The 23,628-nt window shown below is 38.7% G+C and overlaps 2 protein-coding genes across 3 annotated transcripts; one reads left to right on the top strand and one right to left on the bottom strand.

Moving 5' to 3' along the window:
• On the bottom strand, positions 1 to 13,965 carry ZNF189 (zinc finger protein 189). Of its 2 annotated transcripts, none has more exons than XM_060014413.1 (3): positions 13,570 to 13,965; positions 12,754 to 12,835; positions 1 to 5,123 (listed from the first exon to the last, which is right to left on the bottom strand). In XM_060014413.1, the coding sequence occupies exons 1-3, from the start codon at positions 13,600 to 13,602 to the stop codon at positions 3,403 to 3,405; spliced, it is 1,836 nt and encodes a 611-aa protein (XP_059870396.1). In that variant the 5' UTR covers positions 13,603 to 13,965; the 3' UTR covers positions 1 to 3,402. The 2 variants fall into 2 exon arrangements, with proteins under 2 accessions (XP_059870396.1, XP_059870395.1); XM_060014412.1 differs by having other exon boundaries at positions 12,754 to 12,838.
• A 92-nt stretch (positions 13,966 to 14,057) lies between these two features.
• Positions 14,058 to 22,563, top strand: MRPL50 (mitochondrial ribosomal protein L50). The gene is made up of 2 exons (XM_060014415.1): positions 14,058 to 14,266; positions 19,477 to 22,563. The coding sequence occupies exons 1-2, from the start codon at positions 14,175 to 14,177 to the stop codon at positions 19,862 to 19,864; spliced, it is 480 nt and encodes a 159-aa protein (XP_059870398.1). The 5' UTR covers positions 14,058 to 14,174; the 3' UTR covers positions 19,865 to 22,563.
• Positions 22,564 to 23,628: the final 1,065 nt, after the last annotated feature.

The raw sequence follows: 23,628 nt of genomic DNA on the forward strand, positions 1-23,628 counted from the left end.
CCCAACCACTGGGTCACCAGGGAAGCCCTCAATTTAGCTTTTTTACAAAGCTACTCTATTGTCCTTGTTTTTACCATTTGAATGTAGAATAGTAAACTTTTCACCATGAATTGATAGTATTTGAGAATTGATGATCTACACTCTTCAGACACTATTTAAGCCTCTGAAAACTGGCCCTTCCCAATTTCAGAAGCTGTTCTTATAGTACTCATTAATGACTTTCTAATAATCCAATCTAAAGGACACTCTTCAACCTTTCTTTGATGTCTCTGCAGCACTCTTCTAGGTCACTTTCCTAGTTATCACTATGTACTGGGTTTTTGATACTTCTGGCTGTTCCTCTCTGTCTCCTTTGAATCTTGCCCATCCACTAAACAAGAGTGGGCCTCAGGATTCCATCTCTGGATTTCTTTTCTTGCTTTATTTTTTCCTTAAATCTTACTTAATTCAGTTCTGTGTCTAAACACGTGAATTCCTAAATCAATTTCTAACCTAGATCTTCCCTGTGCACCATGTCCACATCTCCAATTATTTTCAGACATGTCTGTCTCACAGATAAGCGAAACATTACACGCTCAAAAACTTTAGTAATTAATTCCTTACTCCATACCAGGTGCACTGTCCTCCCCGACCCTTTTAGTAAGAATACCAACCACCCAAACCCACCTTGCATCTTTACTCTTTTTCACCTTCCTCATCCAATTAGCAATCAGGTTTTACTCTGTATTTCTCAAGTTAATCTCCTTTCATTTCCACTGCCTTAAAGACACCACAATCTCTCAGTAGTACTACTCTGAGACTCTTGAAGTTAACACGGAAACCACAGGCCCTTGAATGCTTACTTTGTGCAACTTCCTGAGGATAAGATCCCCAGATCTTAAAAAGGTCAAGAGCCAATTTTTTCCCTCCTATTCACTTCCACATTGTTTCCTGAGTTAAAGTGGAGGCACCACAAGATGTGTGTTGTGTAGTATTTGGAAAGGTCCACAAGGGAAGAATCTGGGGTACCAGTAATATTTAAGCTGGGTGCCAGTTATATAGAGGTTTAGTTGTGAAAATCCAGAGCTATATTCTTAAAATGCATCCTTTTCTTATACACACCATACTTACCTACAAGGAAAACATTACCACAGGATTTCAGGAGAAATCAAGTCCTATCTCTTTGGCACTATAACTCTTGTTTATGGGCACCTTACCTCCTGCCACATTCCCATCACCAAGCAATCAGTTCACTCTGTAGCTACCAGATCCTCTCACAACTTCGTCTTCAGACAGTATTCATCTTTCCTGGTACTTGTCTTTTAGCCTCATCTTAGGCATTATTTCCTCTTGAAAGATTTAACTTTCTCCTTCCCTCATCTTCTGGCACTTCATATCCCTCTCTAAAGTCCTCTGCACATTTCTATCTTTTTGTTGTAAAACAGCAGTGTATACTGCAGTGTACTTGCTTTAAAAAAAAAAAATCATCTTTTTTGGCTATGATTTTTACAGCCAATGAATTGTATACATAAGCAAGAACTGTTTCGCTGTTACTGGAGTTTGGAGCTGTCACTCCAGATTCACATTCAAGGATGTTAAAAATTACGTACTTTTAGGAATATCTCAAATGACCATGGCCCCAAATTACAGTGAGGTCAACAGCCAGAACTTCTGCTCAGCAAGACAATCAAATGATACAATGCAATTTCAGCAAAAAGCAGAGAAATGTTTTCGTGTGCATGCAGTGAAAACATACACTTTGTGTTTTTCAGAACACAGGATTCCATCTCTGCATTTCTAAGAACCTCATTATTAGTTGTGACTCTGGGCTGGGGAACCACTGGTGCAGAACAAGTAAAACAGGGAGATTTAAGGCAGGAAGATAATTTTATTGAAAAATTAAGTGCATTATCAGCTACCTTTTGTACTATTCACTGAGTTACAAACTCTGTTTTGAAAAGTTAACTGTATGGTAACTATGAGTACTTAATTTGAATAAGGAAGTGTACAGAGAGGTGTATCTCTACACATACCGTAACATTCACATTTACGTGTGCATGCACACACACATACGCACATACTCAGAGATGGGAAGATGAAAGTTTGGAGGTGATGTTTAGAATGTCTAGGTTATAGTTGAAAGTGAGGTCTTTTGCTTAAACTATTAGGAAATTAGAATTACCGAGTCCTGGTGATTTGGAATTATATACTCAGGAACTAAAGAACCTGGATTTAACCTTAATTGAACTATCCCAGAAAAGGTAACAAGTCAGAGGTAGAACAAGTGAGAGCAGTTTCCTTTAAATCCTTGATTCTAACTTTTAAATGCTGTAATATATTTGACAGGATAGATTTTACACTAGAGTAACAAATAACTCTTACACAAAGCAAAAAACAAAACAGGTTTAATGATTAGAAGAGATGAATAGGTTTATAATAACCATTAACTAAGGAAGCCCTAGAACCAGAAATAAAGATTTTAAAATTGCATGCAAAGTCTAGTTACCATAAAAATCAAAGCAATACCAAAATATCTCAGCTTCCTAGCATAGACTCCAGGTCTTTTTATTTCCAACTCTTGGTAATCAAAATATTTACACTTTCACATGCTACTGGTAATGGAGGAATAAGATTTAATTTGTCTAGGACTACAAATATCTTTCACAGATTGGAGGGCACAAAAAGAACAGTGTCTTCCTCCACCTTTTTGGGCCCATCTTGGGAAAAAAGAAAAGGCACTCCCAAAGGCTCCTTGGTAACACCTTTGCTAGGTTTGTTAATTACATAATCTGTACATTTACTTTATATGTAAAATTAATGGTCCACTCATTTCACAGATCTGGGAACCACATGGCATTGGAACTGCCTTTAACCCACATGCCAAACAACTGGATTAGACAATGACAAAAGCTTTGGATGCCAGTTTTTTAAAAAATGGGGGGTTTGTTTCCTTGAAAACTTAAGCATATGCTTAATTATTGGACTTGGCATGCATAGCCAAACATGTCATGGAACTGAAAGAACCACCATATATTATGGTGCCAGAGGACTCTGAGCAATTATGCTAGTTTTCTAACATCAGCTGCTTCCAACTCCCTTATGCCAATGTAACTTTGTTCTTCTCCCTTTATTAATTATAACTAAGTGCTCTGAACCTGGGTTTAACCTCTCTGCTGAAAGATTTGTAAAAGAAAGATGCTTAAATTATTGAGTCCTTCTCTATGATCGTCAAAACAAAGAGTAATGGAAATCTTCAACTGCCTGTGGGCAGCTGTCTATTATTCACAGAACCTTTAGAAACCATTTGCCTGAAGCCAAAGAGAACCTGCTTTATCACTAAATCTTGACTCACGTTGAGCCATACTGAAACTGCACTTGGGTAGCTGGTCTCAAGTCAAACCAAGCTTAAGTATTTCTCTATGTTTACTGCATCCATGTAGTGTGCAATTTTTGATGCTGAATAAGAGATATATGGCAATTGAAGGCTTCCCCACAAGCATCACATTCGTGGGTTTCTTGAATTTTCACCTCTGCATGGATCTTCTGATGGTTGACAAGGCTGCGCTGTTGACTGAAACTTTTGTCGCACTTCTCACACTTATAAGGTTTTTCTCCTGTATGTATTCTCTGATGCTGAATAAGGCCTGAGTTCCGGCTAAAGGCCTTCCCACATTCATCACATTTATGGGGTTTATTACCTGTGTGAACACCCTGATGTCGAATAAGATTACAGAGTTGACTAAAACTTTTGCCACACTGTCTGCACAGATAGGGTCTCTCACCAGTGTGGATTCTCTGGTGTTCAATAAGAAATGAGCTCCGACTGAAGCTTTTCCCACATACAGTACATAGGTAGGGCTTTTCACCAGTGTGGATTCTTTGATGTTGTACTAGATGAGCACTGACACTAAAAGTTTTCCCACATTCATCACATTTATAAGATTTTTCCTTAGGGTAGACTTCCTGCTGTATAATAAGATTGCAATTTGGATCAAAACTTTCCTTGGTTTCATTGTATGAATAAGTCTTCTCTCTGGTGTGGATTCTCTGATGCTGAATAAGACCTGAGCTTCTACTAAAGGCTTTTCCACATTCCTCACATTTATGGGGTTTGTCCCCTGTGTGAATTCTCTGATGACGAGTAAGGTTGCAAAGTTGACTGAAGCTTTTCCCACACTCTTTGCACTGATAAGGTCTTTCACCTGTATGGATCCTCTGATGTTCAATAAGGAATGAGCTCCGACTGAAGCTTTTTCCACATTCAATACAAAGAAAAGGCTTCTCACCAGTGTGGATTTTTTGGTGTTGTATAAGGTATGTACTTAATCTAAAGGCTTTCCCACATTCACCACATTTATGGGGTCTTTCCCCAGTGTGAATTCTCTGATGTTCAACAAGTAACGAATTTCGACTAAAGCTTTTCTTACATTTGGTACAGTGATAGGGTTTCTCACCAGTGTGAGTTCTCTGATGTTCAATCAGGTGTGATTTCCAACTGAAGGCTTTCCCACAGTCACTACATTTATGGGGTTTCTCACCTGTGTGAATCCTTTGATGTTTAACAAGGCTTCTTCTCTGGCTGAAGCTCTGTTTACATTGGTTACACTGATAGGGTCTCTCTCCAGTGTGGATTCTCTGATGTCTAATAAGGGTTGAGCTCACACTAAAGGTTTTTCCACAGTAATTACACTCATAGGGCCTTTCCCCAGTGTGGATTCTCTGATGTTCAATAACAAATGAACTGCGACTGAAACTTTTCCCACATTCATTACATTGAAAAGGTTTTTCTCCCGTATGGACCCTTTGATGTTGAATGAAATGAGCCTTGCGGACAAAACCCTTTCCACATTCTTCACATTTATGACATTTCTCTTCTGAATTTGGTCTTTTACGGATAATGCTAGTGTTTCCTCTGAACATTCTTTGTTCCTGGGTCAAAGATTCCCTTGGTATTTCCCATAAGAAGATTCCTCTCTGTTTATCTAACCTACCAACAAGTTCAAAGGTTTCTCTACCCATAGGATCCTGGTCAATTTCACTTTTGATTCTTGTAACTATTACACCCTGTGGTTCCACTTCTTCCTCAATTTCCTCAATTTCTTGTTTCACAGTTGGCTCCTCATCCTTATCTCTGTTCAAAACATCTGGAATGATAAACGGAAAATAGAAACATCAGCCTAGCTCTTGCCAGCAAGGAGAAACTGTCAGAAAAATAAGATAATTAAGATAAATGATCTACTATGTGCATAAAATGTAGTTTACTACATCACAGCATCCTTGTGATGGTTACATTAGTTCATATATATAAAGCATTTAGAACTACCTGGCAAACAGTACAAGCTATATAAATATTTAGTATTAGTTATCTGATGAAATGTTTTTCTTGGAGAAAGCGTATGAAAAGAGTGTTTACGAGGCACAAAATGCATCAGCAGGAGAAAGGAGGAAGGGCTGATAAATCAACAGCGAATTATGCAAGGTAAGATGGGCAAACAAAGAAGTAAAATAAGTAGTGGCAGGATAAACTAGCCTATCAAGGAAGAAAGGATAACATGGGAAGAAAACAGTCGGTTCAGGAAAATTTAGGATGAGGTAGCGTTATGGGAATGTGAATAAACCAAATAACTGACAGAAAAGAACACATAAAATGATGCTGAGAAGGATAAAAGACAAAAACCAGGGGAAACAACAATTCACTCATTAATAAGAATTTATTTATTGTGATCAAAAGCATTCCAGGCATTGTATAATGAGTTAGGATTTAAAGATAAGGCAAGAAGCCCCCTACCAAATGGAATGGGTGACAAATACAAATGGGGAAAGAATATAATATGGTAAAGAAAATATTAAGTAAAATAGCTCCTACATCAAGAGACAAATGGCTTTTTAAAAACTGGGTTGAAGTGACATGGACTCTATGATATAGAAAAACAGGAAAAAAAACAAAAGAAACATGGTTAGAGCTAATGGAAGAAACTAAGAAAAAGAACAGTCTGTGGTAGCTTATGACTTCACCTACCACAAATACTACAATCTTCAAGTATACATAATTCTCATGGCTTTAAAGATATAAGGCACAAGTTGGAACCATCTATTTCCAACTGAGAGTCTGCATGACATCTGAGAAATGATAATCTTGCATGCGTTGGAAGAAAGATAACATAATGGTCTATGATATAACAAAGCAGCGTAGAGGACACTTAAGTCTGCCTCTGACTTCTTTCCTGATTTTCTGTCTCTTGCTGCCTGTTGGATAACTCCATGAGAAGATTGTATCACCACCAAATTTATATTTGGCCCTAAACAATTTCCCTTTTTAGACTTCCTCTTTTCTTTCAATTTTCTAGTCTTCTAACTGTGGAGTCATCTTTGAAGTTTCTTTTCACTTACTTCAGTCATTATTTTATTCCAAAAAAACTTCTTATTTCCCTAAGAAACTTTATTTCTGCCTAAGTCTACTTACAGTGCTCTCTCTCAAATTCACTTTCAGTACACTGTGTTTTCTTTCACTCAATGAAAAAGTATGAGAGAACTCCCTCACCATTCTACCTCCTACCTATAAAATTACCTTCAGTGGTACATGAAGATATATCCCATTCTTATCCAAGGCTAATTCATCTACTCTCTCTTGATCCCACTTGCCTCTGGGCACTTGTTCAGTTATTACCATTTCTTCCTCTTTCTTCAATCTGTATTCTCCATTGACACCTTCCTACCAACATACAAATATATACAACTTTATCCTGAAACCTGAAATCCTTTTCTAGGTGAAATCCAAGCTTTGAAAAAAATCTTAACACTGTACCTCTCCGTTTCCTATGTTTTCAATGACCAACCTCTTCCCATTCAATCTATTCTACAACCTACTATAAAATCTGATTTCTGTTTCCAGAATCTAGAGAAACTTCTCATTAAATCACCAATGACTTTCAAATAACAAATACAATGGGCATTTTTTATTCCTTATTTTACTCAGCAGCATCTGATACTGTGGACTATTCCTGTTTCTTGACACTGTTTTTGTTCCTGTGCTATTATATTCTAGGTCCCTCCCTACTTCTTTTCTTTGTCCTTTTCTAATACATTTCCCTCATGTATTTTTCTTCCTTTGTCAACTGTTTAAGGTTATTGTTACCCATGTTTACATCCTTATCTTGCTCTATATACACATCCTCTGAATACTGCCACTTAAATGTCTCAAAAAGAGCTCACAATTAACATGACCATCATCATTTGCTGTCATGTCTGTCTCCACCTCTAATCATCTTCCCTTGAGAGGCATCACCATCCATCACACTAAAGTCCCAAAGCAGGAAATCATCCTAGATTTCTCCCTTTTTCTTACCATTAATCAATCACCAAAATCAATGATTCTGCTCTTTAGCATTTGCCTTCTCTCTCTGTTTTCCTTGGATTATTGCAAAAGCCATCTAATAATCCTTGGCTCTTGTCTTTAGGCTGTATCTATTTCACTGAATCCAGAGAGATCTTCATAAAATGGAATTCTAATCATGTCACCACCTATAGATTCACTAGCACTCCATTATCTCTAAAATCAAATCAAATCCCTTTACACAATGATGCTCAGCACTTCATGAGGTCTCTTAAGCTTTAATTCACCCTCCTACCCATGCTCTCACACTTCAAGTGGGCAAATTGCTTGTGCTTTAGTCTTTTATGCCATTTCTTGGCATATCTCATTTACGAAATGTCCACTAACATTGTTTACTTGGGAAACTCTTGGTTTCTCTTTAAGATTCAGTGCAAAGCAACTATAAGGCCTTCACTTAGTCCAATAGATGATTTAAGCGCTCTGTTTTTGATCACCAGCCCTTGTCCATGACTGCATTATAGTATTATTACACTGTACTTTTAACTTTGTCTTTTCCATTGGATTGTAAGTTCTTTTTGAGAAGGTAAAGTTTCTTCATAATGCTTACCCAGTGGATATTGTTCCAGGGTTTTACTCAAAGGAATAATACAAAATTACATTATTCACAGATGATATGAATGCCTACCCAAAATTCCTAAAAGAATTAAATGAAATATAATAGTGATAATAGGACTGACATATAAAACAAATACTGGTTCTTACTACCAAGAATAACCAGTTAGTAAATATTATAGAAAAATAAAATATGCTTTTCATGATAATAAAACCCATAAAACCTAGGAATGTATCTACAAGAAGTGCAAGATTCATAAAAATAATCCATACAATTTTTCTAAAGGACATAGACAATTAAATAGAGTCAACCAAATTGCTAAAGAGAGTCAACATTATAAGGATCTTATTTCTTCCCAAACCAACCAACAAACCTAACTGTATTCCAACAAAAATCCCACGAGCCAGTTAAAAAACCCCAAGTAATCTAAATTTCAACCAGAAGAATGCAGAAAACTAGTTAAGTACAGTTGACCCTTGAACAACACGAGGGTTAGGGGCACTGACCCTCCACACTGTTGAAAATCCATATATAACTTTACAGTTGGCCCTCCATATCCATGGTTCTATACCCGCGGATTCAACCAACCACAGACTGTGTAGTACTGTACTACGTATTTAGTGAAAAAAAATAATGTATAAGAGAACTCAAGCATTTCAAATCCGTGTTGTTCAAAGGTCAACTGTATACCCTGAAAGAGAATATGAGTGACTTAATCTTACCAGACATGAAATATAATGTATTGCTGAAGTAAATATAACAGAGAGGCACAAGCATGAAAACAAATAGGTCAAACAGAAAGACAGGTAAAATAAGTGAGTCTAGGCTTCCACACATGGCAGCTTAGAAATGACTAGCCATTAGACCTGGGCTTGGTAGCTATAACCACCTTCTGAGGTATCTGCCATGCTTGTATGTTCCCATCCTCTGGTCATAGCTAATTTTTCTAGAGTACACAGTTGCCTCTCAGTTTTCTAGGTAAAAGAATGAGAGAATGGGGAAAGACTTGCATTCCTAGGCCTAGCACAGTGCTTTATAGTTATTTATCGAATGAATGAGTAGTTGAACAAATAATTGGAAAGAGCCTATAATTAAAGGAGGAAAACAGTGAATTTAAGGTCTTACAGGTACAGCAATTCCCAATTCTGTCAAGGTCCAATCTGGCTCAAGTTGTCTGGAGATAAGTCATTAAAACCAAAGAAGTCTATTTCAGCTGAAAGAATTGAAAGATCAAGAACTAAGAGATCAAGCTGTCAGCTGTATCATCAACATAGTTCCTAAAGTTTTTAAAGAAAAATAGAAAGGATAGGTATGACTGAAGAGGCAAAATTACAAAGCTAGATGAGTTGTGTCAAGTAGAGCAACAGGATGAAGTGGAGGAAAACACTATAATGGAATAGTTTTTAATAATTGTAATCTCTCATCAAGGGAGCACTCATCAAGGGGATGGATATAGAGTTTACAGAGGAGGACGAACAGGCTGTGAGGGGAGAAATAATAACCGATGAAAAGCTGTATTTCAGCTACAATAAAGAAGACAGCCTAAAAGTAGGAGATCACAGATGGGCTCACTGCCATTTTACAGTAGTAGGCACAGGCAAGGCTGGGCATTTGCCTGGTATTATCAACCAGGGCACCATATGGGTGGAAAAAGCTGTCAGTGACTCAGAGATACCATAGCTAAATGGAAAAAAATACCTAGCCTGACATGGCTGGAGACTGAAGTGGTATCCTGGAAATAACAGATGAGGCTAGAAAGCTAGGCAGGGGCTGTATAACGAGGTGCTAGTATGTAGGACGAAAAATTAAGATTTTTATCCTTTAAGCTGTCAGAAATCACCAAAAGTCATAAGCAGTTAATAACACAAAATCACTTTGGTGGCAGTAAAGAGAACATATTAGAATAAAGGGAGACTGGAAGCACAGGGCTAGTTTACAGGCTAATGCAATAATTTTGTCAAAAGATATTGAGTCTTAAATTATATTCACTCAGTCACCCAAATATTTAAGAAGCATATAATACATGCCTGGCTCTGTGCTAAGTGCTGGAGGAATCAAATGAAAAAAAAAATACAGTTACTGTCCTCTTGAAGATCAGTCTGTTTAGAGAAATAACATAATGATTATAGTACACTGAAATAAATTCAACAATGGAAGCGTATACAAGATACCACAGAGAAAGGAGTACTTAATTCTGAAGAGGAGGCCCTTGAGATCTTAGTGGATTATCTGAGTTATTTATGTGGTCTTCAAAAGGAGATGACTAAGAAGTTGGAGTTCAACAGAGAAGATAATGACAATGATGATGAAGATAACAGTTGACATTTATATTGTACTTACTACATGCTGGTCAGTGTCCTAAATGCTTTACATATATTAACTGAGTTAATGCTCATAATAATCCTAAGAGGTAAGTACTATTATTATTTACATTTTATATTAAAAAAAAAGAAACAGGCACAGAAAGGTTAAGTCACAAGGCTAGTAAGTGGTGGAATCAGGATTTTTTACTTGGACAGTTAGGCTCCATACTGCCCCTCTTAAGTAGAGATTAAGATTTGGGACATACCATCACATAGCAGTAGCTGATGACCTGAGTGTAAATAAGGTCTGCCAAAGAAGGTATATAGTCTGAGAGGAAGTCTGAGAATGCAAGGCAATAGAAGGAAGCAATAAAAAGTTTCAAATATCTATAGAGAATTAAATACAGTCCAAAAAGAATCTACTGCATTTGATAATTGGATTATTACACACCAATGTTAAACAACTGAGCAAGGTGTAGAGGCACTAAAAGGGGATTAGAGATAATGGGAGGTAAAGAAGTAGAGAACACACCTTAACTACTCTTACAAAAATCTGGCTGTGAAGCAAACAAGTAGTAGGTTACAGGGAGCAGCAAGAGAGACTGTGGCTCAAAGGAGAGTTCTAGAGCCACGAACATATCTGTCATCAGAATAAAGGTACCAGGGGAGAAAGAATAGAGACTGAAACTATAAGAAAAAAAAAGACTGATAAATTCTTGGAGAATGTGAGAAGACAGGCAACCTTAAGTGTGCAATGAGGGGCAGAAAACTTGAGAGTTCATGTGTAGTGGCCACTATCTTCTCTGTGAAACAGAAGGTGAGGTCCACCACTGAGTGATGGACCCAAGGAAAACTCAAGTTTTTGGAATAGTCACTAAAAGGAACAGGGGCATGAGCAAATCAATGATAAAAAATTTGCTGAAATGTAAAAACCCAGTGGAGACTAGAAGAAAGGAAAGCCATGTATATATACAGGGCACCAATCCGTTTGGATAAAAAATTTCTCTTGCTGTGTTTAGCAACTCAGGTACGAGAAAAGAAAAGGCAGATTTTATAATCAGTACAGGATTTGAAGTTTGCAGAATGGGTAGAACATAATGACAAGGTGGCAAGAGAGCATGCTGGTGATCATTTTATATATAGGTCCATGGATTAGATAAGGAGGTGAAGTCAGGAGGCAGTCGAGAGCCTGGGGGAAAAAAGAAGTCAAGGAACAGGAAAGATTAAGAATAAATAGGTTTGGACTTCCCTGGTGGCACAGTGGTTAAGACTCCGCCTGCCAATGCAGGGGACACGGGTTTGATCCCTGATCCAGGAGGATCCCACATGCCACGGAGCAACTAAGCCCATGTGCCACAACTGCTGAGCCTGTGATCTAGAGCCCACGAGCCACAACTACTGAACCCGTGTGCAACAACGACTGAAGCCCACACACCTAGAGCCCGTGCTCCGCAACAAGAGAAGCCACCGCAATGAGAAGCCCACGCACTGCAACAGAGGAGTCCCTGCTCACCGCAACTAGAGAAAGCCCACCCACAGCAACGAAGACCCAATGCAAACAAAAATAAATAAATAAATTATTAAAGGAAAAAAAAGAATAGGTTTGGTAGGAAAAGTAGACAGGTAAGAATTTACAGTAAGCTCCACGTGGGCAGAGATCATGTCTGTTTTGGTAACCCCTGTTTAGTTATAGTCGATAAACATCTACTGCCTGAATAAAAACAAGATATTGGTCAAAGTATAAGATATTGGGGTTTAAGATTTGCCTGTAATGACAAAATTGAGGGTAGGATCATTGATGTGAGGTGCTGAATAAAAATGGAAAGCAGGGTCCCTGAAGACAATATGGTCAAGATACAGTGAGGCTGAAGTAATGACAGCATGATCGATGGTATGGGTTAGCAAAGAGAAGATTCTGAAATGTGACAAAATCTATGTGAGGAACCAAAAAAAATGACAGATGATAGTGAAAAGGAATTGAGAGGGTAGGGCAAGACAGCTGAGACCTCAAAAGAGAGAAACTGTGTTTGAAGGTAGAAGACGAATGCTTTGGGAACAGCACTGAAAAGTTAGGAGAACAATTATTTTTCCCTTTCAGCCTTGAGACAAAGGATGAGAGGAAGGAAGAGGATGTAGGAGAATAAGCAGCCCCTGCCAGAGAAGTGGTGTCCTTGGGAAAGTGCCAGGTTTCAGTTAAGGCCAGGAGGGGTAGGGAACATTATGTGAAGAGGAACAGGGGCTCCAGAAGGCAGAGTGAAAAGGGGTGGGAGGAAAGCAGTGGGAGGATGAGCCAGGAGGGAAAGTACAGAGCAATATGGGAATGAGATTACGAAGATAGGAAGCCAGAAAAGCTTGTATTTTGGTCATTGCAAGAACGGTAGGGATGAGAGTCATGGAAACAATTCATGGCTGAAAGGTTTGAATCAGAACTTTGGAACAAATCAGTTTGGTACGGTGCTAGTTCAAGTGTTCTGATTTCTTATAGTTTCTTAGATATTTTCATCAGAGAAACAGCAGATTCTTACCCAGTGAGACCAGGTTTCCATAATTCTCCATCATGACATCTTTATACAGGCTTCTCTGAGCTGGATCCAGATAATCCCACTCCTCCTGGGTAAAAAACACAGCCACATCCTCAAATGTCAGCAACCCCTGAAACAGTATGATTTCTGTAGTCAGTTCTTGTCTCAAGGACAATTCTACCACTGAAAGTAGCAGAAACAATCACTTGTCAGGGCCCGGTAGGCTAGGAGGAACATGATACTAAGAGTTCCAAATGGGGCCCAATTCTGGGAACCGACAGAATTCAGACAAGCACATCAAATTAGAGGATAACTGAGCTGGATCTTTGTCCTCTGTATTGAGGAACCTAAGGATAAGGCTTTCTGATTTACTCATTATGCCCTAGTATTTGAATTTTAGTAAGCTGCCCCAAGGCCTTCCCAACTTTCCTGCACCTTATTGCCCCACTCGATTCTCTACAAGCACTGCCTTGAGACCCGTTTCAATTCAGATTTCTCCAAGCGTCTACTTTGGGTCCAGGCATCTCGGCAGGTGTAGGAGACACAGGGGAGGATCAAAAAAGATACCTCACCTGGAAACACTCGTAAATGAAAACGATAGTTTGGAGCATTACCAATTTTCTTTAGCTGATTTATCAAGTCACTTTTGAAAAACGGAGCCAGTGGTCAGTTTGATCGCGAACGGCGCCCCAGTGTATCAGGGGGTACTTCACTGCACCGCGCTGGCCCTCAAGACCGCGACCCGAGAGATGGGGGGGCGGTGGCGCGGCCTAGCTCGGGAACGGCGAGAGAACGGGGATACCCGGAGGGGCGACTTACCTTTGGCTCTGGCGGGGGGCTAGGCGAGGCCATCTCTCGGACAGAAAATCAGGGCAGGAATCCGGGGTGGCCGCACGAAAAGGAGCCTCTGGCAAGGCCTACCCGGCCGCTGAAGATTAGGCCCGAAGAAGGCGAGGCCTCCAGGCTGGATCTGGCCAGGTCCTGCCTCGGACCCCGAGCGGTCACGACCCCAGCAGCATGTCAGATGCGCTACTTGGCCGCCCCCACCCCGAAACCCCTCCCCTGCCTGGCTGCGCCGCTTTCAGGCCTCGCTAGAGCCTCCTCCCGGTTGCCAGTTCCTGCTGCTTTCAGCCAAAGAACGCTATGCTCTCCCGCCCCCGGACCAGAAGGCGTCACCCGGAACGTTCCCGGGGCGCCCCTCAACTACAACTCCCGTCATGCTACGAGAGAGCTCCTGGGTCCAGCCTCCCCCGGCGATGGCTACGGAACTACACTTCCCTGAGTGCAAAGGGTGAGGGAGCCGCTCGTGAGTCTTAACCGAGGAAAAAAGGGAACACTTGCCACTAAGCTTACATTTGATTGGCTGATCTTGCGGCGTCACAGCCGGCTGGGGGCGGAGCTCTGTCCTGAAGCTCTCATGGAACATGGCGGGTCTCTGGGTGTGCGGCGTTGCCAGAAGAAGCTTCACGTGGATAGTCTCAGGGGCGCCACGCAGAGGTTTTTGGTCTCGATTCAGGTAGAGTGGAAGGTTAGACCGTGGGTCATGCTAACGGAAAGTAAGGAGAGAAACTGAGAAGGATGAACTAAGACGGGACTCTGGTCCTGCGCCACCAGGGAAGGGGCAGGAAAGTGAGTTAGGGTTCTGAGCTCAGAAGCTTCAGCGCCGGTTTCCGCGAGCGGTGGGGTCCCGTCACTTCTTTCGGCGTCAGTTTACTCATCTTAGAACCGTAAACCGGCGTCAGTTTACTCATCTTAGAACCCCTTACCCTTCCACTTCACTCGTTAATTTATTGAGTAAACCGTACTGCCGTGTGTTCCAGAGTGTAGTGTGGTGTCGGGAAACAAGTGACTCATTTGGGACGAGCAGCCCAGGAACATGAATGTGAAAAGTACTCGATGAACTAAATTCATTTGCGGGGTATATTTCTTCACAAGCAAGATTCAGAGATGAAGTGCAATCTCCTCATTTTGTTCGTTCATTGATTCACTCAGCAAATGGTTTTTAGACAGGTGTCCTGGCCCAGTATTTCTCTAAGTAGGATACAGCAGCGGAAACAAAATCCCTTCTCAAAGCGTAAGTACTCTGGGCAAGAGAAAACTGAGGCCGCACAGAAAGGGAGTATTTTGCTAAAAGTCAGAAAGTAAGTTTATGACAGAGCTGGATCTGGAACCCAGGCCTCTTAACTCCCCATCTACTGCTTTTCCCACAATACCATGTGAAGTTTTGTAAAGGTAAGTCTATTTGACTCAGTGTTAGGACATCAAAATTTGTAGGAACCTTAGGGTTCCGATATATGCCCTCTTAGATTTCAAACAAAAACTCCTTCAATGCAAAAGGGTTTTTATCATCAGCTTATGCATTTATTAGCTTCTCCTCTATTTTGGTTAATATTTATTATTATCTCTCAAATCTCCTTCAAGTTTGTTTCGTTCGCTCATTCAACAAGTATTTCTAGAGTGTCTACTATATGCTGGGCATCTAGGTGTGAGGGATACAGTTGTTAATAAGACAGACTAAATCTTTGTCTTCATAGAGCATATGTAATGGTGAAGGAAAAAATGCACAAATATAATTTCAGAAAGTGGTAAATTATGAAGAAAACTAGAGCACAGGCGTGTATCTTGGAGGTACTGAGGTTTGTTTTCAGACCACGGTAATAAAGTGAGGCTCTCAAAGCATGTTATACAAATTTTTTGGTTTCCCAGTGCACATAAAGTTATGCTTACACTGTACTGTAGTGTGTTTAATGTGCAATAGCATTATGTCTAAGAAAACAATATACATGCCTTAGTTAAAAAAAATACTTTATTGCTAAAAATGCTAACCATCATCTGAGCCTTCAGAGAGTCATAATCTTCTTGCTGGTGGAGGGTCTTGCCTTGATGTTGATGGCTGATGATAGTTCAGGGTGGTGGCTGCTGAAGGTTGGGGTGTCTTGCAATTTCTTAGTATAAGACAGCAAAGTTGGCGGCATTGATTGACTCTTCCTTGAATGATGATTTTTCTGTAGCATGCAATTCTGTTTGATAGCATCTTACCCACAGTAGAACGTCTTTCAATATTGGAATCAATTCTCTCAAACTCTACGCCTTCTTTATCAACTAAGTTTTTGTAACGTTCTAAATCCTTTGTTGTCTTTTCAACAATTGTCACAGTATCTTTAGCCCGAGTAGATTCCATCCCAAGAAACTATTTTCTTTGCTTATCCATAAGAAGCAACTCTTCGATGATGGGGTTTTATCATGAGATTTCAGCAATTCAGTTACATCTTTAGGGTCCACTTCTAATTCTAGTTCTCTTGCTATTTCTACTGCATTTGCAATTACTTCTTCACTGATGTCTTAAACCCCTGAAAGTCATCTGTGAGGGTTAGAAACTTCTCCTGTTTATGTTGATATTTTACCTCTTCCCATGAATCACGAATATTCTTTTTTTTTTTAACGAATATTCTTAACGGCTTCTAGAATGATGAATTATTTCCAGAAGATCTTCAAATGACTTTGACCAGATCCATCAGAGGAATCGTTATCTATGGCAGCTGTAGCCTCACAGAATGTATTTCTGAAATAATAAGTCTTGAAAGTAAAAATTACTCCTTGCTCCGTGGACTGCAGAATGGATGTTGTGTTAGCACACATGAAAACAGCATTAATCTCGTACGTCTCCATCAGGGAGCTCTTGGGTGACCAGTTGCATTGTCAGTGAGCAGTAATATTTTGAAAGGAATCTTTTTTTCTGAGCAGTAGGTCTCAACGGTGGGCTTCAAATATACAGTAAACCATGTTGTAAACAGATGCACTGTCTTCCAGGCTTTGTTGTTCCTTTTATAGAGCACAAGCAGAGTAGATTTAGCATAATTCTTAAGGGCCCTAGCATTTTCAGAATGGTAAATGAGCATTGGTTTTAACTTCAGGTCACCAGCTACATGAGTCTCTAGCAAGAGTCAGCCTGTCCTTTGAAGCTTTGAAGCCAGGCATTGACTTCTCCTCTCTAGCTATGAAAGTCCTAGATGACATTTTCTGAAAGAAGGCTGTTTTGTCTACATGGAAAATCAGTCGTTTAGTATAGGCACCTTCATTATTTTAGCTAGATTTTCTGGATAACTTGCTGCAACTTCTACTTGCTGCTTCACCCTGCACTTTTATGTTATGGGGACAGCTTCTTTCCTTAAGCCTCATGAACCAGACTCTGCTAGTGTCAGACTTTTCTTCTGCAGCTTCCTCACCTTTCTCAGCCTTCATAGAATTGAATAGAGTTGGGGCCTTGCTCTGGATTAGGCTTTGACTTAAGGGACTATTGTGGCTGGTTTGATCTTCTATCCAGACTTCTAAAACTTTCTCCACATCAGCAATAAGGCTGTTTTGCTTTTTTAACATTTGTGTGTTCACTAGAGTAACACTTTTAATTTCCTTCAAGAACTTTTTCATTGCATTCACAATTTGGCTAACTGTTTGGCCAAGAGGCCTAGCTTTCAGCCTATCTTGGCTTTCAACATGCCTTCCTCACTCAGCTTAATCATTCTAGCTTTTGATTTAAAGTAAAAGATGTGCAACTATTCCTTTCACTTGGACACTTACAGGCTGATGAAGCGTTACTAATTGGCAGAATTTCAGTATTGTTGTGACTCAGAATAGGGAGGTCAAGGAGAGGGAGAGAGACCAGGTAACAACCAGTTGGTGGAGCAGTCAGGACACACACAGCATTTATCAATCAAGTTTGTTGTCTGTATCAGCATGGTTTGTGACACCCCAAAACAGTTACAATAGTAAGTCAAAGATCATTGGTCATCACCATAACAAATATAATAATAAAGAAGTTTGAAGTATTGCATGAATTCCCAAAATGTGACAGACACGAAGTGAGCAAATGCTGTTGGAAAAATGGCGCCTGTAGACTTGATTGATGCAGGGTTGCCACAGACGTTAAGCTTTTAAAAAAACACAATATTTGCCAAGTGCAATAAGATGAGGTATGCGGTATAAGAGATTACTGAGATGAAAGGAATAGATTACGTTTCATTATGATGAGATGTGACTGGAGTGGTTTGAGGAGAAAATGGGAGGTGAGGAAGTAGAGACTATAAGCATAGTCAACTCTTTTGGGAAGTTTTGTTATAAAGGAAGCTGGAGTGGAACATGCAATCTGGGGAGAATTTCCTTTAAAGATGGGAGATCCTACAGCATATTTGTGTGTCATGGGGATACTCTAGTAGATAGGGAGAAATTGGTGAAGAATTGATGCAGAAAGAGGGATAAATAGCTGGAAGAGTCTTTGAGTAGGCACAGAGGAATAGTGTGACAAACGATTTTCTTGACTAGACATTGTTCATTTCTGGTACCCTCCAATTTCTGTAGGGATGATCAATTCCAATCAGATGCCAACTCCATAGAAGACAGGAGTTAGTTTATGAACATATAAGCACTGAAATAATGTGTCAAGACAGATTCCTTCACATTGGCCCATGTACTCAGTACTAGTTACACAAGCAGTTTTAAAGGACCCCAAAATCAATAAACAGATCTCTGTTTTCAGGAGTTTATAATCTGGCACAGTGGTTCTTAACTGGGGACAGTTTTGCCCACCAGGGGACATTTGACCATGTCTTTTGGTTATTATGACTGGAGGACAGGAATGCTACTGGCATTTAGTGGGTAGAGGCCAGGGATGCTGCTGAGCAACTGCAGTGAACAGGATAGCTTCCCACAACAAAGAATTGTCCAAAATGTCAATAATGTTTGGGCTGAGAAACCCTGATCTAGTAAGAGAAGTAGAATGTAAATAAAATTAAAATTCAGGTATGATGCAGTATGCTCTGAGAGCAATATATAGTGCTCTGATATATGTGGAATCTTAAAAAAAAAAGGATACAGATGAACTTACTTACAAAGCAGAAATAGACCTACAGACATAGAAAACAAACTTATGGTTACCAAAGGGGAAAGTGAGGGAGAGGGATGAATTAGGAGGTTGGGATTAACATATACACAATACTATATATAAAATAGGTAACTGACAAGGATGTAATGTATAGCACAGGGAATTCTATTTTGTAACAACCTATAAGGAAAAGAATCTGAAAGAGAATATATATATAAAACAATCACTGTACTGTACACTTGAAACTAACGTGATGTTGTAAATCAATCATACTTCAATTTAAAAAAAGTACTATGAGAGACCAGAGAAGCTTACAGTTATACTTGATTGGGGAACTCGAGTAAAGCTTGTGAGAGAAGAGTGTTGTCCCAGGACTTAAAGGATAAATCAGATTTCTATAAGTGGAGATGAAAGATAGTTATTTCAGATAGGATATAACTTGAGCTAACATGTGATATCAGGAAAGTGGGAAACAGAAAGTAGTTTAGTTTGGGTAATGCATAGAATGTATATAGGAGATTAGTGGGAGATGAGGTTAGAGAGGTAGATTGGGTTTGGATCTGGGAGGACCGGAAATCCCAGAGGATTTACCTTCTTCACCCATTCTTGGGAATTCTTATAGCATGTAAAATCTGAAATTAGTTTTTGTTTTCTCTTTGTGGCAGTTTAGTTCAACTATAAACTTCCAAGGGCAGGGGCCTATCTGACTCTTCTCTCAACACTGCCCAGAAGAGTAGTAAGTGTGCAGTATATTGATTTAGATTGATGGGCAAAATTAGGTCTTCTGTTGGTCAGCTTCTTTAATGCAGTGAACTAAAGATTCACGTATTTGTTTTTGATCATTCCAGAAAAGAGAAACAGCCAGTGGTGGCTGATACAGTAGAAGAGGTGAAGAAAGAACCTATTCTGGTGTGTCCACCCTTACGAAGCCGAACATACGTACCACCCGAAGATCTCCACAGTCGTTTGGAATCTCATGTCAAAGAAGTTTTTGGTTCATCTGTTCCTAACAATTGGCAGGACATCTCCCTGGAAGATATTCATCTGAAGTTCAGCTTCTTGGCACGTTTAGCTGATGACTTGGGCCATGCAGTGCCTAACTCCAGGCTTCACCAGATGTGCAGGGTCAGAGATGTTCTTGATTTCTATAATGTGCCTGTTCAGGATAGATCTAAATTTGACGAACTTATTGCCAGTAATCTGCCTCCCAATTTAAAAATCACTTGGGGTTACTGAGCAGTTTAAAGGAGGAACACGTTGAAATAATTTTTTTTCCACCTGAGAAGGGGGCTGCTTATCAGACATTTTGATACTTTACCATGTGAAATGCTGTCAGAACTGGTCTGTAAATCCACTTTTTCCTGTGGAAGGATGTATCGTCTCCCTTTTTTTTAATCATCATGAATCGACAAATATTTTCTTTTCACATTTGCTGAAACTTTTTTTTAATGGAACCAGGTCATTAATAATTTATGAAAATATATATTACATAACAAATAAGGTAACATTTATAAAAGAAACAAATCTGTGTCGTGTATTATGAAAGTTGTTTCAGTATTCGCTTTACTGTATAAGTAGAAATAGTAGGAAATAATACTGTTCAATCTAGATTAATCTCTTGGAATTAAAGTAGATTTCTTAAAGTGTGTTTGTAATTTTTTAATGTGAAATTTGCTTTTCTGCCTTGTCATTTTCTTAATTTAAGTATTATAAATGAAAAAGTTAGAATATGTGTTATTTTGGTAAAAGATAGAACAGGTTCTATACCTAAATGAATATTCTCTTCAAAGGAGATGGTGTTTATTTCAAACCCTTTTTCTTTTCTGTAACTTTTAAAAAGTGGCCTTGAGTACTTATGAGTATCCACTAGGGTGATAAGTCTGCAGACTTTCATGTACCTAATTTGTGGAAATTACTCAAATAGTGAGCTAACCAGATGATTCTGAATGATAAAAAATGAGAAAGTGATAAAATTAGGAATTATTCTTTTTCAGACTTTAGATATGGCTAGAGAGTAATGACACAAGAAGAAGGAATTGCTTATATTTTATCTTGACTACAGATAATTCTGAAAGAAAAGTGATAGGTTTTAAACAAAGGAAATTGTATTTATTTTCTTTTCTAGGGTGACTCCTTTGAAGAGGGAAGAAATTAGTTGGATATATAAATTCTGGTATGTTTATTAGAAAAATAAGTTACAGTATGGTCATGCCCTATAAATGTCATCAGTGGACAATTAGATTTTCAGTAACCTCTACATTGAAGAACTTCAGAAGTACCTGGAATGTCAAAGTGTTTGGAGCCCTGGAACTTAAACATTAGAGCTGTTTATCCCTTCTGCTTCTATGTGAAATGGGTTCAGCGTGGAAACATTTGAATTTTATATACAGGATTTGATTATCTCGTTTCCCACACAACTTTTACTTCTAATCTGGAGACACAGAAAAATGTGCAAAGGGCAAGGTGGAAGTAAGAGATGGTGAGGGCAGTGTGCAAAAGCACTTGGTTTCATGTGGAGAGCTGCAAAGCCAGCATTCATGTAAATGTTAGGGCCAAAGAAATTACTCCTTCATAACCTGGAACAGTTTCTCAAAATTTAATGTGCTTATGAATCACTTGGGATCTTTTTTAAAAGCAGATTCTGATTCTGTAGGTCAAAAGTGGGTCCTGAAATTGTCTATAAAGCCCCTAGGTTATTCTGATGATGTTTTGAGTACCATGACCCTAGAAGCTAGTATTGAGGTGGGAGACAAGTACTGCCCCCTGCAACCGCAGTCCTGGAACGTTTAGCTGGTAGGGAAGGTAAACTGCACATTCATCAATAACTCTAGAGGGCATCACTGGTTTACAGCCCAATATAATATATCAGAATAATGACCTATAGTTTTCCTGGAAAGATTAAATTAGGTTTGCTAACTTGTTTCCTGAGATAACTAAAAACATATAAAAGGTTTACTTTTTAAAAAATTAAATGATTACTATATAAAAGTGTTAGCAGTTTTACTCTGTTGGGCCGTTGAACTCAGTGTGTATGCTTACATAAAAACTAATAAAATAGAGATTCAGGTTAGTAGAATGGATGGTCTTACACAAACAGTGCTAAATAACAAAGATTCAACTGATTAATTAGAAGATTCTAATTGGCTTTATTAAATGATTCATGAATCAGGCAGCATCCCCTCCAGCAATAGAGAGCTGCTCTGTTGAGCTTCAGAAAAGGAAAGGTTTTTAAAGGCAGAGAGGAAGCAGAAAAAAGGAAATTACTAGCAAAAATGCATTGTTTTAGGCAAGATCACCCTCTTTAAGGGGAATGGATAGGGTCTATCTGGATTACCTCCTAGCGCTGACCAGGAAATTCCAGATTGGCTGATTAAAGGTCACACTCCTGGGGAAGGTCGAGTCTATGATGAGATTAGATATTGTCTGGGTTTGCTGCCCTGTGGCTTAGCACAAATGACTTCATTTTGGGTTTGTCTCCTTTTTAACAACAGTATATATTTCAAGTAGCATAAAAGAAACTTCTCCCTCTCTTTAATTTTAACGTGTCATTTATAAAAGTAGCACTTTTTTTTAGAAAATTGGGAAAGAGAAAAAATACCTTTTCCATCCACCAGATAGTCACCTAACATTCTTGTATATTAACAAGTGAAAAAAACCTTTTTTCCTGTATTTTAAAATTTGCTATGACATCCTGTCCTGTGACCCCTTCACACCATGAGTATTTCTATTCATCTTTAAATAGTCTTAAGAATAATAGATTTGATTAATAGCATATTATTCCATAAATGCATGTTACATAATTATTCAACCAATATTCTATTACTGGATTTTAAATTGTTGCCAGTTTTTTGCTTTTATGTTATTTTTTAATTTGGCTTTTCTAGTTTTTTGAGTGTGTGCCATAAAACGCCTTCCTACTCAGAAGTCATTCCACTTTGTCTTTTTTTAAAAATTAATTTTTTTTCTTGTTACACTTGTTTTTAATTACACACATACAACGTACAAGTTAATTGTAGAAATATTAGAAAACACAGATAACCAAAATTTAAAAAAACTTTCACATGGTGATGATAATTATTGACACCTAAAATATGTATTTTTACAAAAGTGGTTTTGTATAATACCATACATATTGGTTTATTACTTCTCTCTTAAAATATGTATTTGTTTTGTTAATAAGTATATTTCTCCAGAGTCATTTTGAATTACTACTTGATTCTTCATTGAAAGATACACGCTATTTAATTCATCCTGAACATACAGATTGGTTCTATGTTTTGCACATATAAACAATACTCCAGTGAACCCCACCTTGTACATATACTTTTTTTTTAACATCTATATTGGAGTATAATTGCTTTACAATGGTGTGTTAGTTTTTGCTTTATAACAAAGTGAATCAGTTATATGTATGTTCCCATATCTCTTCCCTCTTGCGTCTCCCTCCCTCCCACCCTCCCTATCCCACCCCTCTAGGTGGTCACAAAGCACTGAGCTGATCTCCTTGTGCTATGCAGCTGCTTCCCACTAGCTATCTATTTTACATTTGGTAGTGTATATATGTCCATGACACTCTCTCACTTTGTCACAGCTTACCCTTTCCACTCCCCATATCCTCAAGTACATTCTCCAGTAGATCTGTGTTTTTATTCCCGTCTTGCCTGTAGGTTCTTCATGACTGTTTTTTTTTTTTTTTTAAGATTCCATATATATGTGTTAGCATACGGTATTTGTTTTTCTCTTTCTGACTTACTTCACTCTGTATGATAGACTCTAGGTCCATCCATCTCACTACAGATAACTCAATTTCATTTCTTTTTATGGCTGAGTAATATTCCATTGTATATATGTGCCACATCTTTATCCATTCATCTGTTGATGGACACTTAGGTTGCTTCCATGTCCTGGCTATTGTAAATAGAGCTGCAGTGAACATTTTGGTACATGACTTTTTTGAATTACAGTTTTCTCAGAGTATATGCCCAGTAGTGAGATTGCTG

The sequence above is a fragment of the Delphinus delphis genome, chromosome 6 (assembly GCF_949987515.2).
Source record: "Delphinus delphis chromosome 6, mDelDel1.2, whole genome shotgun sequence".
Taxonomy (NCBI): domain Eukaryota; kingdom Metazoa; phylum Chordata; class Mammalia; order Artiodactyla; family Delphinidae; genus Delphinus; species Delphinus delphis.

Excerpts from the sequence above, each read along its gene's own strand:
- MRPL50 (XM_060014415.1), top strand. The coding sequence starts at position 14,175 with ATGGCGGGTCTCTGGGTGTGCGGCGTTGCCAGAAGAAGCTTCACGTGG. Across the intron at positions 14,267-19,476 it reads GGTTTTTGGTCTCGATTCAG|AAAAGAGAAACAGCCAGTGG; the intron begins GTAGAGTGGAAG and ends TGATCATTCCAG.
- ZNF189 (XM_060014412.1), bottom strand. The coding sequence starts at position 13,602 with ATGGCCTCGCCTAGCCCCCCGCCAGAGCCAAAG. Across the intron at positions 12,839-13,569 it reads GCCCCCCGCCAGAGCCAAAG|GAGGAGTGGGATTATCTGGA; the intron begins GTAAGTCGCCCC and ends TTTTTTACCCAG. Across the intron at positions 5,124-12,753 it reads TGGAAACCTGGTCTCACTGG|ATGTTTTGAACAGAGATAAG; the intron begins GTAAGAATCTGC and ends TTATCATTCCAG.